This window comes from Haemorhous mexicanus, chromosome 4 (genome assembly GCF_027477595.1).
Source record: "Haemorhous mexicanus isolate bHaeMex1 chromosome 4, bHaeMex1.pri, whole genome shotgun sequence".
NCBI classification, from domain to species: Eukaryota; Metazoa; Chordata; class Aves; order Passeriformes; family Fringillidae; genus Haemorhous; species Haemorhous mexicanus.
Window position 1 is genome coordinate 30,571,920 of NC_082344.1, and position 18,012 is coordinate 30,589,931.

Here is an 18,012-nt window from a genome sequence, read left to right on the forward strand (position 1 = left end):
TTTGAAGGTTAAGCAGCCACAGATCTGGGCTAATCTGTTGTAATCTGCTGTTACTAAATGGATGGCTACCTTCACATTTGTAGCACACTGCACATGAATGCCTAGTAATAAACCTTCACATTTCTTCATGTCAGTTCTTCTGGGAGGAAGCCATGTATCTGTTTATTTGCTTCTACCTCCTAATGAGTTTTTTTGAAGAACTTCATGGCTTTTGTCCTTCACAATGCACTTGTGTTTACCATGGCAGAAGTGATGGCACTGGAACAAGGTATATATTTTATTATTTGTTATATAGGGCCATTTATAAGGAAAAGGGGTGAAGAAATTGGATATAGCATTCTCAGACTTTGCAAATTTTTTCTAGCATAGTTGCAATGAAGGCGTATTTTACATTAGTGTTCTATGGCTAGCAGCATTCCTGAACAGGAGCAGATGGTGATTATGGCTTTGTGCTTAACAAACAGCTACTCTAAATCTTCATTTTTTGCAGGTGGCAATTTCTTTCTGTTCCATGACATTCCTACTATTGCAATGTCCTTTCTATTTCTACAAACTGATTAACTAGTGTAAGATGATTCTGGTTAAATAAATACAGTAGTTTTTTTATTTTTTTAATCTGCAGTAAATTATGTAACTTTTGATAGTAAGGAAGTTAATTTGAAATGTGGTGACCTGGTATTGTCGTGTCACTTTTAGGAGATACTCTTTGTCATTGCTATTTATTATCACAGGCTATCTGGAATAAAGCTGCATGAGGAAAAAGTAAAGTAGAGGAATAATCAAGGGGAAACGGGGACAAAATGAAGGATAGACTTATTGAAGGCAGGAGATACTTCAAGCTAGTACGTGCAAACAATATACCCCAAAGAAATTGTTCTTGAAATCAAATAACTGAAAATGCTGAGAAATCCCATTTCACTGAAATCATTGTGAGCAGAAAGTTCATCTCTATAAAGCAAGTAATTTGTACATAGGCATCAACAAGAGGGACAAAAAGCTCTTCTTCATTGAATTTTCTTTGGTATATTTTCAATTTTCAGTCTATTCCAAAAGGTAAGTATGGAAAATACTTTGAATCTTCATCATACAGAAAAATTAGAGATTAGTAATCTTAATTTTGAATTTTTATATTTTTAATCAGGGGGCATGCATTTCCCACTTGAGATGCATGCATGTAATATTCCTTGTACAATGGCTTCTGTCTCAGTAGTCAGTAGAGTGAGGGGTGGATAGAGGGTGGTGCTTGTATACTTCAGATTAAAGCAAATCTAGGTTTCATTTGAAAGGATCAGTTCTGGTTTGTATTCTTTTTGTCCTTAGAGACTCCATGTTTGTGGAGTTTGTTCAACTTTGAAATGCAGAGGGCCGTTCTTGGTTTCCCTGTTCTTTGTTCTGGTAGTAGTGTTGCAGAAAGTTACAGCATTTGCATTTAAATCTGAAATTCAGACTTCTGGTAAATAAACGCAAATATGCCTCTTTCCCTTTTTTTTTATATCCCTTCCCTGTTGCTAGGTCTGTACTCTGTAATGACCCTGACATGTATGAGATCCCTGTGAATGTTCCTGTGGATACTGTAAAGCTGCGTATAGAGAAAACGGTCATACGAAGGATTCCGACTGAAGCCTTTTACTACCTGGTAGATCTCAAATACCTGTGGGTCACTTACAACTGTGTCGCCAACATTGATATCAGCAGCTTCTATAACTTGAAACAGCTGCATGAGCTGAGGCTGGATGGTAATCTGCTCTCAACTTTCCCTTGGGAATCCCTGGCCGAGATGCCCAACTTACGGACTCTGGATCTCCACAACAACAAGCTGACCAGCATTCCCGCTGATGCTGGCCGCTACCTGAGAAACCTCACCTACCTGGACCTATCCAGCAACAAGCTGACCACCTTGCCATCAGACCTCATGGACATTTGGCCCCCCTTCTCAGGAGCTATTGTGTCCAAGAACACAGACATTCTGGTGACACAGAGAGTAATCTTGGGTATGTTGAGCAGCCCGTCTCATTCCTTGCCAAAATATACCTGAACATTAAATTGCAATTGAGAACAGTTAGGGGACCAGCATAGGATTCAGGAAAGGGGGTTTTACTCAGGTCACTCTTGTGGTTTGCTCTGTGGTCATTTATTTGTTTTCTACTGGTAACAGAAAACCATAAAATGAAGACATTGACCTCCCTGTGTGTTGTTACCTCAAAGCTATAAAACTGAAGTAAAAGCTAAGAGAATCCAGATTGCAGGAATGCAGGCCATTCAGTAGCTATATAAATACAGGACTTACATTGTGTTTCTGGTGACATTTCCCTCATCTTTGTATGTGTTTGCAACTATAAGCATGTCCATTTGCAACTGCTCTTTTCCAGAGGCTCCCAAGCCAAGCAAGCAGCTAGAGCTGATGCTCTTATAAAGCCTGTCCTGTGACACAATGCTGCAGATAGTGTTGGTGGCTTAGAAGAGGGCAGCTCTGGTCTTTCTGGGACCTCTGCTGACCTTGCATTACTCTAAAGCTGACTGATTATCCTGAAGTTTTTCACAATTTACATATTGAATATGAGAGAAAATAGGAGTCTGATCCCTATGTATTCATGGAACTTTTTATGGTGTTTAAGGGAAGTATTTAAGAATAATTTGGTCAGACTGATTTTTTTCATAATTTGATCCCCTTCTCTAGTATGCAATTGCATCAGTTCTGTTTGTGGCATTGTGCTTTACCTGACACTTTATCTCCACTTTCTAGTCTTGCCAGGGTAACCCCTTTCTCTTTTTCAGTCTCAGGCTGGAGCAGTTCTATCAATACTGTTCTTCTCTATCATAGAAATGTATATTTTGATGTGTTTGTAGTGCAGCAGGTGGAAGGGAGGAAAACCAGCTGGCTGTCTCTACTGCAGTAATTCTAAAAGCACTGATAAAGATCTGTCCTGCTTTGTACTGCCCAATATTTCCAATTTCTTGATCTAAACTCTCAATATGCAGTGTCCATTTGTTCAGCTGCTTTGTTTCACAGCAGAAGCTGCAGTTTGAAACTCTCATTCAGATCATATTTTATATAAGTAACTTAATGCATGCAAATAGGCTGCATGGCTTCATAAATATGAAAATTGTAGGCTTGCACGATAAAGGGTTTTTATTTATTCAGGATTAGAAAAAAAGAGTAAAAGCTGTAAAAGTAAGTCCATCTCATATCTCAGATCCCTGTCCCCACGCTGAAGACTACAGGAGGCTGTAAAGTGGGAGCTGATTGTGCTAGATCTAATCTTCATGATCTCATGTGGGAGTCCTGGAGATTAATTGGTTTCCTGGTCTTACATAGCCCTCACCACTTCAGGCAAAACAAAAGGAACTAAGAAAATAAAATAACCCCCAACACAAAAAAAAGGCCAAAAAAATCTTAAACCCTCACACACTCTTTCCCCTTAACTCTGGGAATCATCTGTGGGCTTCCTTGGTGCAGGCACTTTTCCAGCCTCCTGTAGTCCTGGCAAACCCTCCGTTGCCACCATTGAGTTCTTTGAAGGCTTGGGATGTGACCTTTGGACCATTTTCTATTATGAAATACAGCTGGGTTTAACACAGGCCTCCAGAGAGGAACACACACTGGGTTTAAACATAACCTTGCTTCTCTTTTTTTTTTATTGTTAGGTGCTAAGGGAGGCTCTGTGCAGCCATTTTAGATTTGCACCGGAGAATACAAAATGCCAGGTGGTACTTTCCTTGTGTTATATTGAGTAAATTTACCTTGGGTAAGCTGTGAATCAATTAGCTGAATTATTTTTTTATTTTTTGATGGACATCATTGTTTTCCTATGAGTTTATCCCAATGCAGACAGACAGTGCTTGCTGTATAAGAAACTTCATAGTGAATAAGAAAACATCCCCTTTCTCTGGAGATTAGAAAGTGCTGTGCTCTTTATGTCGTGGGTTATTTTGACAAGTTTATTTAGACTCCATTGGGTATTAGTGCTTCCTTTCTGATGGCCCTCCTTTCTCTACTGGGCTTGCTAGAGCCTGAGAAAGAAGTGCATCCCATAGATATTCTCCTCCTCCTCTTCCTCTGAGCTGCAGATAGGGATCACAGAGATATGTGGTCAGGAAGGACCTAGCCCACAGGGATACAGGCCCAGAGGAGCTGAGCCATTCTGGTAAGGTCTGCTGTTCATAAAGCTGTGGCCAGACCACCCCAGAGCCTTCCATGGTCACCTCCTCCACTGCTTATCTATCAGGGTGGTAAGAAAGTTTTTCCTAATATCTAACCTCAATCTCCCTTACTGCAAACTAAGCTGATTACCTCTTGTCCTACAGGGCATGGGCATACAGAAAAACTAATCACCATCTCTTATTGTAAGCTATCATAGGTTTTCCCCCACTGTTTGCCATCCTAACTAACCACACAATTTCTTTCACCAACTTCTAATATAATGTGAAGGTTTTGTGGTTTTTTTGGTTGGTTGGTTGGTTGGTTTTTGTTTGAGTTGGTTTTTTTTTTTTTGGTTGGTTTGGTTTTGTTGGGTTTTTTCATTTGTTTGGTTTGGCTTTTTTTTTTTTTTTTTTCTCTGTGTAGTATTTTTATTTTCGTTTTCTACCATAGTTACTGGCTCCCTTTGGACACCTTTAGGTTTAAAAATTGTTTCTCTTAAAATGAGATGCCCACAATTGCACCCTTTGATGCTCACGAGTGTCCTATGTGCTCCTGGGGGAGCATTCAGCCTGACCTGTGTACCTACATGGAACGATAACTGCAGCCAGAACTCCGCTGGAAGCTGAAACCCTGAGTAAATAAATGCTGGTTTTGTCTAGTCAGGAACACAGCAGTCAGATTCTAATTAGTACAATCAACTGTGACTTGAGCTGTCTTCTCTCCTGGTTCTGGCAAAACAAGATTGTCATGTGCATGTAATTAACAAGATCAAAACCAGTAAGGCCCTAAGTTCCTATGTTTGTGCAAACGTATTTTTTAACACCAGGTGGCAATTTTGTCTTCGGTGTCTTGACTGAGCATCAAGACAGTTGCTCGTATGACAAAATTCAGGTTCCCCATGTTTACTTCAAGGACTCTTGGAGGAGCCAAAGGCTACTTTTGCCAGAAGACTGGCATGTTGACATCTCCTAATTCCAGTTCATCATCTCTGTACTAAGAGCTTTGGATTTTTTAACCTCTTCCCACTGTATGATGTTCCTCTGTGTGTGCACTATGCCAAATGAAAGAGGCTTGGGGAATGATTCTTGGCCCTTTGGCCAAGTGTCTCCCTCTGGCTCTTATCCACACAGTTTAGGGGCAGGTCTTTTTAAAGCTGACTCTCTGTTCCACACTTTGTAAGATTTAGCCCTTCTCTATGGGCTCTACAGGTTGCTACAGTTACTCTCAAATGTAATTCTGGGAATGGGGATATTTTTTCTTCAGTCTAACCTTCCTGAAGTTATGTGAGAATTGCACTGGAAATCATTCATCTGTGCTTTTGGAATATGAAATAGCAGGGGTGTGTTGTATGCCTGAAGGGCTGACAGACATGCAGAATAATTTGGAGGTACCAAACCTGCTGCACTTGCTTTGGGGGAAACAACAGGATAGAGAGAGCTGTCTTTGGTGTGGTCTCATCCATAAACCTTTCAGAGAGCGACCCTGGGGTGCCCACTGTCCCTGCACCCATGTCTGGCTTTGTCTTGGAAAGTGCCCTTTGGAACAGCTCAGAACAAAGCTCTGGAGTGAGCTGAAAATTAAACAGTGCAAATGACTGGGGGACCAGTGTGTGAATTCCTCTGGCCCTCTTGGTTACCTCTGGAGCCATAGCCTGATACTTTGATCCAAATCACAACTAAATTTCAGTACTGGCTGCTGTACAAGAGATTTACCTTTCTGGCAGGAATGATATGGTGGACTCTAGTGAAGAGGACTCATTGAGAGGAACAGAATAGTCCAGTATTTGACAGAGTGGCAGTTATGTGAGATCTTGCCTCTGTAATATGCAGAGGTGCCAAAAATTTGGAATACTGCAGGTCCATCAGGCTCCTACCTGTTAAGCTGGGTAGATGATGGTTTTCCTGAAAGTATTCCATTAGCAATTGCCATGTGGTGAAAATGCTGTGACACAGTGTTGGATATGGAATTTACTGTTTAGAGCCCCGGATCAAAATCTGTAGGTTGAGTTGGAAAGAGCCTGGGGTAGGCTGGCCCAAGTTGTGGTGTGGTGCATATTTCTATCAGCCTAAAACTTGAATATTTTACATCTTGCTATTTTGCAGCAACTAAAACTCAGTGTGTTACGCAAGTTATGGTCTTAGTCTGGTTACTGATTTACAAAGGAAATTTTGCTTATAGCTAAAGTCCATATTGACACAGCCCAGGGAAACCCTGCTTACTGAGGAGACTACAAAAATGTGGATGCACAGACACACATATGCATAAGTTTGTCATTGTACGTGCTAGCATACAAATAAAGGTGTGAGAGTAAATATAAAATATGCTAAATCTAGAATAAAAGCTTTTAGAGCAATTTATAATTAATAATTAATATTAAAAGAGCACTGCATTGGTATATAGCAATGCATAAATATTTATCAATGTTTGTTTTACCTTGGCTAGTATTTCTTTCTCAGATCAACAAGCTGCCTTGATATTTCTACAAAAGAATCCACGGTTTATAAAGACATTCTCTTTCCTCAGATACATGTGCCATCAGAGATTTATTATTATTTTAATTTTTGCTTCTTAAGAAATTATTTCTTTTATTTAAGCTCCCTCATTTCAATTTTCTAATTCTGCCCGCCCACCCCCCCTCCCTTTTAACCTTTCCTTATTCTTTCACGTGTTTGTTTTCACTTCTAACATCTTGTCAGGGCAAACTCTTGAATGAAGTTCAAAATGCCCCTTGTAGCTTGGAAACTAGGTTTGCATTCACATTTCTGTTCTCTTCAACACTAACTGAAATTCAGTGTTTTATCTTGCTTCCAACTCAATAGTGCTTTCATCTTTTCATTTTGAGAATTCACATAACTTGGTGTTTTACAATGGCTAGGAATAATGTGAATACTGTCAGATATTGGCAAGACACAGATAAACTGAGGGGCTGTTCTGGGGGGCAAGGAAGGAACTAATGTAGCTGTATCTACTATATTTATGTGTATAAATCCTGCTTTTTCAGGCAGTTTCATCAGAAAGCAGGATGGATGGGGAAGATGAAGTGGCTGACTGACATAACTTTTCCTTTGCCCTACAATTAGATGGTCAAACCTGTGTCCAGGCTGGACTAAACAGCCATCCAATCTAAGGACTGTTCATTGTTGCTTCATCATTCCTTTCATTTTGGCAATTTCTGATACCTATTATAATGACTTGGGCTTTTCTTCAGGACATTGGGACAATATTGGAACATATTGGGACAATATGAAAACTGTTTAGGTGTATATATATTAGGAAAAGTTCCTTCACTGAAAGGGAGCTCAGGGAAGTGGCTCAGTCACCATTCATGGAGGTATTTAAAAGACATTTAAATGGAGCACTCAGGGTCATGGTTTAGTGCTGGACTTGACAGTGCTGGGTTAGCAGTTGGACTTAATGGTCTTAAAGGTCTTTTTCTAATGTAACCATTCTTTGGTTCTATTTCAAAGGCTTTGAGTGCTTCAAGTAGGTTAAAAACAATAATAAACTCCTTCCTTTCCTGCAGTAAATTTCTTAACATAATGAGGAAAATTGCAAGAAAGTGAGAACAAAAAGAAAATTACCGGAGTATCGTCTCTGACTACAGAGTTTCCCTAATCAAAAAGAAGAGCACAAATAGTTACATACATGTGCTTGACTGAGCAGAATTTCTATGAGCACAAGCAGTTGATGTACCTAGGTATAGAAAACACTTGGACAGTGTCTTTTCTCCTTATGAATATGTGTGTGAAGTTCAAAGGCAAAATTTTTGTGTTTTGGAGATATTTTTGAGGAAAAGCAGTTGCTGCTTTTCTCACTTTCCTTTGACTTCTCTGTTCCCCACAAACAATAAGTAGTGAATAGATGTAAAATCTCTTCTGTCTGGAAGGGGTGAAATTGGATTGTGATGTCAAAGTCATGGAATCTCTTCAGGTCAAGTGTTGTTTTAAAGAGCAGGGATTAATCAGGGTTTACCATAGTTTTAACCAATCACTACAATTGTGCTTAAAATAACCTAATCTTGGTCTGGTGATAAAAGGAAGAGGTAGTTAAATATTCATGTATTCTTTCAACTGCAGGTTTTTCCAGAAAAACCCATCATTCTTCCCATAGCTGTTTTGATAATTCTTAAAATTACACTCTGAAAAATATTTGCAGGTATTCAGGGCTCTTTTTTCTTTCAACACTGGTTTGACTTATATGACTTGTTTATTGTACTGATCAGTAAATTCAGTAGTGAGGAGTCCTTGCATCCCTTGTTTCAGATCATAAGTTTTGTTTATTAGTAGTACTTGGAGGAAATGAGAAAGGCATATTCAAAATTATGAGTCCAATAGGAAAATACTTGAACTCCTGAGTGATATGCTGTGTTGTGTTTTACCTGGTGAAGCCACTGTTACTCTATGAAAGTCAACATAGTGGGGCAATTAATATCAGCTGAGGATTTAGACTGATATTCCTCAGAAATGGTTAGTCTCTTCCAACGTCATAAATTCACAAAGAGGGAAAAGCTTCTAATTAATATACTGGAAGCAAGAAACAAATGTTATTGGCTCTGACAGAAGAGAGAGGGTTCTTATGTGCCATCATAAAAATATTGTAGTCATTATGGTGTTTTGTGGTCTTCCCTATTTTCTACTCTTCTGTTATTCTTCTTGAATATATTTCAGAGGCTGTAGTGAAGCCAACTTCTAACAATATTGATGTGGTTCAGAGCCAGATAAAAATTTTGTTGGCCTAAAGCTTTTTTCTCCTTAGCCTTTATCCCTTTTTCTCAAGGGGCAGAGATGTTGGTGTAAGCTCTAAACCCTTAAATCATTGTATTCTCCTCAAGCATTGAAAAAAGGGTCAGGGAAGGTCGAGCTGTAAGAGCCTAAAGAAGGACTAAGAGGAGAGGAGAGTGACACGAAGCAAAGAGAAGCTGTTCTTTCCAGGAGGCACAGGCAGGTGAAAATGTATCATCAGTCTGAAGACATCTTTTCAAAGTGGTTTTAAATGTGGTAGATAAATAGCAAAGGTAATGCCAGCACATCACTAAGCTCCCATAAACTTCTTCTCCCCAACCTCTGAAAATATTCCCCCACCAATCAGCTGAACAAAACCCACAAGTTGAAAGAGAAAAGATTAACTCAGAATAGGTCCAGGGTTGTCCTTGTTTGTATTTGGTGATAGTTATGTGTCATACTGTGATCACAATGTCCATATATTGACTGACAATTTTTTTTTCTTTCCCTGCTTCCCTCCTTGCCTCAGGTTTTCAGGACAACCCGTGGTTTTGTGACTGTCGCATTTCAAAGCTAATTGAATTTTCTAAAATTGTGGACACCTCCGTTGTACTTCTTGATCCATTGGTTTCATGTAGTGGACCTGAGAGCCTGGCAGGAATCCTGTTCCAGAGAGCTGAGTTAGAGCAGTGTCTTAAACCATCTGTGATGACCTCGGCCACAAAAATCACCTCCCCTCTGGGCAGCAACGTCCTGCTGCGCTGTGACGCCACGGGGTACCCAACACCACAGCTCACTTGGAATAGGTCAGACAACATTCCAGTGAACTACACAGGTATAACTGCTCTTTTATAGGAAATGGGAGAACCAAAAATTGTTGGGTTGCATATATTGTGTCAATCTGGCGATTGTATCTGTGCAACAGCTGTTACGAAATTCTCTGTCTAGTTCTGGGTCTTAACAGGTCCAGCAGACTGTTTTGGTTGTGGATGTGGTCTGTTACAAGAACAATGTGTGTGGAAGGGAGAAATGGGTGAAGTGGGGGAAGGATAGAGGGAAATGGAGTTTGGGTTAGTTGGACCCTAACTCAGAAGCTAGAAAGTAGAAAGGAGAATTTCTTGCTTGAACCTCTGTTCAAAAATGTTCGTGTTAAAAAAGCCAGTGAGGCCATAACTGAGCAACTTAAAACTCAGCATTATAAACACAGAATTTTCCAAATTCATGTTTTCTGTGTGCAAATGGTGCAAGGCATCATTATCTGCCATCATTCTAGCTGCAGATACTTATGACAGATACTTATGTAGTAACTTAAATGTAAAAAATGCTACTTGCTAATGCCAAGTAGTTGAAAGTTATCATAGGTGTGATGAAGGTTAGAGAACTGAAATCTCTTAGGACAAAGGAAATTTCCAATAGCATTTTAAATGGGTAGCATGGTAAGTGTCACAGGAAGTCAGTGGGTCTTGTATTTAGGAGTCAATAGCAGCTTTAAGACATTTGATTTCACTTCATGTGGTTTTGGTTTTTTTAGTGAAACTGCAAACTATATTCTAATTACTCTAGACATTTATTTCCACTTTGACCCAAGCTGAGCACTTTTATTTAATAATAGAGTATGGCTGGGAATTCCATAGTTTGTTTTAGAAGTTTGGGGTTTTTTTTTTTTTGTTGTTGTTGTTGTTGTGATTTTTGACTGCTTTTGTTTCATTTTTAAAATTTTCATACATGTAATTCCTTCTGGCAGAAAGGTAAGAAGTATTCTAATAATGTTTACTTCCTTTTTACTTCCCATTCATAATGTTTTACTCTTTGCACTTTCCCATAGTAATTCAAGAAACTCCTGGAGAGGGTGTCAGGTGGTCCATAATGAGCTTGACAGGAATTTCATACAAGGACGCAGGAGAATACAGATGTAAAGCCAAGAACTTGGCAGGAATGTCAGAAGCTGCTGTGACTGTCACAGTGGTTGGTGTAGTTACTACAACTGTATCACCACAGAAGTTTGGGAGGAAGCCAGAGGCTGAGAAGCAGAATACAACTCAGGAGGAATCCAAGCAGGAACCCGAGAGGACAACCACACCTCTTCCCATCACACCGACCACCACAGCTCTGGTGAGCACTGAAAGGTCAACCAGCATGACATTTACTGACAAAAAGCAATCCAGGCTCATGTTAGATGGAAAGAAAGTTTCAAAGGCAGTGACAAATGGAAGCAAAAAGCTGATTGGAGATTCAAGAAAGAAGGATACTCCATTGAGTACAGCAGGTACAGCTGAGCAAAATGTTACTGTGAAGAACCTAAGAGTGATCAGTGAATCTGATGAAAGAGTGACCTTAACTTGGAAAACTGTCAATGCCACAGGCAACTCTGCTGTGACTGTGTTATATTCCAAGTATGGTGAGAAAGATATGTTGCCTCTCAGCACTGATTCTAACAAAAACAAAGTCACAATCGATGGCTTGCAACCTAGTACTCAATATATGGCATGTGTCTCACCCAAAGGCGTGCCACCTACAAAAGAGCAGTGTGTTGTTTTCTCCACTGATGGGTTAAATGATGAAAGCAGCTCTGAGTTTTCTATTCTGATAGTGGCCAGCAGTGCAGCATGTGTGGTTGCTTTACCTTTGATATTTTTCTTACTCTACAAAGTTTTAAAACTTCATTTGAAACCAAAATCTGCAAAGGAAGCTGAACTTGCAAAAGAGACTTATGTGCAATTTGAAACACTGTCTCTGAAGCCTCGAGCACTGGGTGCAGGAGACCAGCTCTGGGCACGAAGGTACACGGATGAGTCAGAAAGACTTCTCCTTTGCTCTAGGTCAAGCATGGATTCTCAAATGACCTTCAAAAGTGAGGGCTCCAGGTCTGAGTATCTGTGCTGAACATGGGTGAGGATGGAGATCAAATAAATAATAGGTAAAATTAATTCAAAATGGTGATGCTGCACCTGGAAGCAGGCTGATGCTAGACAGTGGTCAGAATACGTTATCTGGTGTAATAGAGTCTTACTGGATGGTGGTGGGTAGGAGGGGGAATAGAAGACAAATGTTGCCTGTTTATTTTCTTATTTTTTAAGTTTGTGATTTTGAATGTGAAGGAGTGATGTTCTTCCAAAGAAAAATACAGCATGAAATGGTTCTATGGGTAAAGATATATTTTTTCTTTTATTAAAACATTTCTGTTTTCTCTCCTCTCGTTTTACCATATGATGTGCTAGTGGCATGTATCAAACATGAATCAAAATCTTCTTGGAAATGATGTTCTTCAACATAATAGGAAAACAGTTTTAACTACTTCTATTGTGATCAAAGCTTTATTTGAATATACAAGTTTTCTTCTGACATCAGCTTGCGCTTCGAGGTGTCATACAGCTGTTTGTACAGTATCTTGGGCTGAAGTATTTTCAGGCCAGTCAAGATAGAAGACACAGTTTATGGGCTCTTGAGAGGTACAATACACATCTTATTGTCATTTTGCAGATGTTATTGCAAAGGGCAAAGAAGCTTCTTTAGTGTCCTGAAGTAACTGAGAGACACTAGATAATTATATTAACTTACATCAGATGATTTTATTCCAAAATCTCAGCCTTAGAATTTACTTGGATGTGTCTGTCTATATACCTCAATTCCAGAAATCTCTGTACAGAAAATTCTGTGGTACTGTGTAATACAACACACACTTTTATATGTAAATATATGACACAGATATTGCACAGTATTATGCACTACATTGCAGTAATATAATACCTTTTGATATACAGTAAGAGGAGTTTTTGTCCTCAGGGCATGTTGGATGTGAAGTTAATGAGCATAGTGAAAGTTAATTGTGAATATGCTTCCCCATGTTTAAAAATCAGAAATTAATAGTAACAATGAATTCAGAATTGCCTGTTAATGTTAATAATGAATAGTCTATTCTGAGGCTGCTTTTTTTTAATGCCTGAAGTAAATAAGAAAACTTTTGTTGTTCCAGGTTCAGATATTATATTTAGAAGTATGTATGAATTGTGAGCCACAGTTTTTCCTGAAAATTACAGCTGTGTTGTTTTCTTGGACCTTTCTATGCCTAGAGGAACTGTTTGTTATGATAGGAAATTGGGAATTGACATTTTCCAGACAAACCAAACCTTAGTTTGTCAGCTTCAAAACAGTAGCTTTTCTCATTGTCACTAATGTAGGATGAAATTTTGCCTGCTGGAATGCTGATGAGCTTATCTTGTAAGGCATAGCTTGGTGAGAGGTGTCAAAAAGCCTCTGACACAAAATCATGGCAGGAAATGAACCCACTGAAAAATCTCTGTAGCACCTACACCAGGGTGTCCAGTGACCAGGATTAGCAGAATGAGTATTTGAGACTATGGGAGCTGTAATAAAGAAGCAGGTGGGATGTTCAAAAGTGCAAAATTAGCTTGCCTACTTAGAATTATCCTTGGTGTTCCTCTCTGCGTTACAAGTATGTGTGGTGAAAAATCAGTCCTTTTACTTTTTCCATGAATAATTTTGATTGCAATGATCACGGTTTTATCTTTCTAAGTTATTTTACTTTGACAGTTTTGGGTTTTTTAATATATGTTTTTTTAGGGAAAAGAGATTCTCTGTGTGTCAAAACCAAGGTTCATCTGACACGTTAATGACGAACCAGGTTTGTGCAGGACCTGAAGTGTTACAATATTTGCCTTCTATTTTCTTGATAGACAGCGTAGTCAGTAGTTGTTGAAGGTGTTTCCAATTAAAACCACCATGTTTTTTGTTAATGAGAACAATTGTTTTGACTTTTCTTTTTTTCCTGGAGAGTATTTGATTTCAGGCTTCAAAGCTCTAAATTTAATTCTGAAGTTCAAAATTGATATCACCTGACTTGTAGGTGATACATCAATGTATCAAATGGAGATGGTGCACAGTTCATTGGAGAGAGGTCACTTGTGGACGTTAAACCTTTGTGTTTTACTAATCCTTGTGGAATTAGCATGTCCTAAAGTCAGAAATTAATCTCTGGCCACATGGGCTATCAGTGTATCAAAGATGAAATTTACTATCAAGAGCATGTTCTTTCAAGAAAACATGTTATACCTTATTTTTTCCACAGTTCTCATGACAAAAGAGTTACATAATCCAGACATGCTTCTGCAACTCATCTCAAAACACCAAATGTGCTGGGCAATTTTGTCAGGAATTTGACACAAATGGCAAATCACACAATAAAGACATTTGCACTGTATCAACCAGAGCTGGTTTAATTAAAATGCTGAAGAAATACTTTGCTAACAGATGTAATTTTTTATATTGTCAGTTGTTGATGATGGAACCATTGTGAGATAGATTTTGTCACCCTTAATCATTTGTATAGTGTCTTCTGAAATGCAGCACTGGATCAAGCATTGATATGAACAGTGAGGACTATAATCTGTGTAGGAAAATTCAGAGAGATTTTAGCCTGTGTTTATGTGTTGCCTTTCATATACTTTGCACTTTGTTTTCTGAATTCATCCTGCTTTTCCTAAAAAGCAGGATGAATTCAGAAAAAAGTTAGACATCATTTTATACATTACCTACAATGGGTGTGTCAAAACTGGATGGCTAATGAAATAACTGAGTAATGTGAGCTGAATTCTAAGTAAATGTCATTTTTACTTAGAGTTTTAGTGAGCATAGTACTTATCATAATATTTTTTAGCACTTTATCATATTAAACCATAATCTTGGCTTCAATGGGTACTTACTAAGCCAAACTTAAGGCATCTGTGCATCTGTTTTAGTCCTTGCCATTGCTCTCAGTGGGCTTTATATTCCTTGCACCATCATCAGATCCTCATACTTTTCTCGGGGAGGGAATTAAGAGAGAAAACTTTGATGTGTAACATGGGAATGTCTGTAATAGCAAAACCATTAACACTTGGACTATGTCTAGGAGGCTAAACAGAGGAAATTTCAAAGTCAATACCTTTTCAAAGAAGTAAGTAAAATAGAAGTTGTTTTCATATGAAAATAAAAAATTGGTTTTATACAAGGCAGTGTGTTTTCCTGACCCTTTTGTCTTTGTTTATAGCTTTAGACAAGATGTGATGAGTGTAACTGTGGGGACAAAAGGAAGTCTGAAAAGAAATGAGAGAAAATACAGAAAGAAGGCTAGAAACAACAGAAGGGTGATGTCCTAGAGAATTCTGTGACTGTGTGCCCAATGTCCTTTACTTGCAATTCTACCATTTACGTGGCAGGGGTGCTGGGCATCTGCAGGCAGTGGCTGTAAAATGATGCATGAAGATACTGCTGGGTTATTGCAATGATTGGAGCTCTCCACATGCCCAGTTTTGACAAGGTGGGGGCAGCCATAAAACTGGAGTGTGCGACAATGGCACCGGGGGAATTTGAAGAATGCACTTGAAGCTGGTCTTGAAGTCTGCCTGTGCCCCAGTGAAAGTTTTGAGAGGTTTTTGGAGACCACTGCCTTTCAAGTGAAAAGGGATGAGCAGGTAGCTTGTGAGTCTATTGCAAAAAAGAGGGGCATGCATCAGCAACAGTTCTGGAGAGACTCTGAAACCAAGATAAAATATGCTACAATCACCCATCTTGATCTATGATTTCGTTTTAAAAACAAAAGTTTTGTTAGATTTGTGGCTGGAGCTAAACACAAACTTGAATCTTCTTCATGACCAGAGATGAAATTTCAAAATGAACCTTTAAAAAATTATCTGTGTGTAGATTGGAAACCTGCTGACCTGGATGCCTTCTCTCATGGAATTCATTGCATTGTTCTAGGAGTTATAGGAAGCCACTGAATCCATGTCAGCATTGTCACATTCCTTTGTTGAAAATGAGAAGTTCTCCATAGAACAGAGGCTTTCTTTTTTATTTACAAATCACTGAATTTTTTTTACTCTGAATTTCAAGAGATCAGAGTTCCCTTCAGAACGGAGGCACAAATAATATGTCATTTTGATATATCTGAAGGACTCCCTTGTTAAACAGAGGAAAATCATGCTGGAAGGAGATTTATTTATTTTTTTTTACAAAGCTGTATTTTTCATAAGTGTTCAAGATGGGAATAATTTCCATTAAAAAGGCAGAAAGCAGCTATGAACAAAAGGATATAATATTTTCCAATATAGAAGTAGCTGCACTTTTCTCCACTTTCTATTTTTTATGAAATAACATCCTAACCTAGTGTTTTAAAAAAGAATGTAGAATTGCTGCAGCAAGATCAATAGCACTTGCCAGGTATATATTTTAAGTATATTTGTTCTAACTTGAGGTCTGGTATTTCTGAAAGATCCTTGATTGACTTAAGAGTATTATGAAAGGAGCTGACTGTGCAAACAACTACAACTAACCTCTCATAATAATGGAATACCAGTTTACTGACAGTGTATGAATGTCTACATTTTGCAGAAGAGGCTCTGACAGGAAAATACTTTATTCTAAAGCATGATGAGCTATCAAATATTTTACTGAAATATCTTCTTTTCTAAGGAGAAGGAAAAGGAATTTTCAGTTTCTTTTTTTTTGTTTTTGTTTTTCTTTTTTTTTTCTTTTTTGGGGGGGTTTTTGGCTATGATCTTTGAAAAGTTCAAGCAGTTTCTTCTAAGGCCTCTGGTATAGGCTTCCTGGCATTTGAGAATACTGCTGGACTAGATGGAAAGTAAGAACAAGATGACAATTACTAGTATATTTCGTGCTACTCTAGTTTAAATTTTAATTCAATACGTTGCTTGTCTGGTCAACTAAATGAATAGTTTGTTGTTTTTATCTTTTTTTAGTATTTTTATTCCTTTAGACACACAGTTGAAGAAACCCTCCAGCATCCTGAAACAAATTTCTCTAATATTTCAAAAAGTAAATTCATGAACAAATCTCTAGATCAGGTTCTTGCTTGTCTCTCATTTATTCCTTCTAGTTTAGTATTATTTTGGAAAAGAGGAACAAAACACTACGTATAGTCTACTTTGTATTATTTTCCAGTCTCTAAAACAGTCACACCTTTGTTGAAGAAAAAGGAAATTAAATCCAATACTCACAAGTAGTGGTTTTTGTAAGAACCTGATTTAATTAATGATGATGAAATCTAGTATCATGGACTGATTGGATGGACTACTGAGTCATGTGTCTTGAATTTTTTCCTGCTAATATTTGGCCAATTGTTTGAGACTCCAAAAATAACTTGGATCAATTATATTTTTTGTTTTATAGCCCAGTCCCTTGTGTTTAAGATCATGTGGAAGTTAAATCACAGAGAGAGAAGGAAGGCAATATAAGTGTGCGGTAAACAGGCAGCTACATCGCATGGCAAACTAAATTCAGAATAACATTAATGTCTTTCAATGTTATTTTTCTCTTTGAATAGAGCCTTCTTCCATGTTAAGCTAATCCTGCAGTGCATTGCTTGTTTCAGATTGCACACGAATGACATTATCTGTGGGTGTTAATACAGAGAATGCTCTCAGGTCTTGAGTGACCTGTTCTGGTTTCTCACTGATTCTCCAAAAAAGAAAACTGTTTGTGTTTCTTGTTCTCTGGCACAGAAGTGACATGGTGGAGTGATTTCCTCCTGCTGAAACGTGAATGTGAAAACAGGAATTGTCACACTCCTGTTTGTTCTGAGCATCATGATTCATAGCTGAGGATTAGAGAAAGTAGTATTATCCTAAATTTAATTTGCCATTCTCTATAGCTGGCTGCTTACTGTACTCTTATCTTGTCCTCTTTCTTCCTCTGTGATTTAACTTCCACATGAACTTAGGCACAGCACCTTGCAGTTGTACTGTTTGCTGTGTCTGGATCAATATCTCCAGAGCACTCAGTTCCTGGAGTTCTGTCAATCATTCTGGGTTCAGCCTAAAATCTGAGCATAGCATTTTTCAGTAGAAGATTGTGCTAAATTACTTTTCAACATGAGGAAAGGAACTCTCTAGAATGGTGGAGGAATATTTTCATACACAAAAGTGCTGTTTATTTGTTCCTTGCTTGAGCATTTTTTACTCTTTGACAGAGGAGCAGACATTCCGTTTGGATAGAGTAATCAGCAGCAAAAACAAGGAAAGAAACATTTTTCACAAGCCAGAAAAAGAATGGTCTTTGTTCTGGTCAGGAAAAATGATTGAATAGACATTGTATCCAGTAGCTATATGAACTATTTCTTTCAAACTGTAACAGGAA

At 38.3% G+C, this 18,012-nt stretch overlaps 1 protein-coding gene across 1 annotated transcript; it reads left to right on the top strand.

Annotated features, from left to right (window-relative positions):
• Positions 1-152: 152 nt before the first annotated feature.
• LRIT3 (leucine rich repeat, Ig-like and transmembrane domains 3) lies at positions 153-14,869 on the top strand. Its single transcript, XM_059844261.1, has 4 exons — positions 153-268; positions 1,513-1,991; positions 9,392-9,697; positions 10,688-14,869. Exons 1-4 carry the CDS (start codon positions 153-155, stop codon positions 11,743-11,745), a joined length of 1,959 nt encoding a protein of 652 aa, XP_059700244.1. The 3' UTR covers positions 11,746-14,869.
• Positions 14,870-18,012: the final 3,143 nt, after the last annotated feature.

What these genes read in the sequence shown, in the direction of transcription:
- LRIT3 (XM_059844261.1), top strand. Translation starts at nt 153, where the DNA reads ATGTATCTGTTTATTTGCTTCTACCTCCTAATGAGTTTTTTTGAAGAA. An exon ending in AGTGATGGCACTGGAACAAG is followed by an intron (nt 269 to 1,512) that starts GTATATATTTTA and finishes CCCTGTTGCTAG; the next exon opens with GTCTGTACTCTGTAATGACC. An exon ending in CATTCCAGTGAACTACACAG is followed by an intron (nt 9,698 to 10,687) that starts GTATAACTGCTC and finishes ACTTTCCCATAG; the next exon opens with TAATTCAAGAAACTCCTGGA.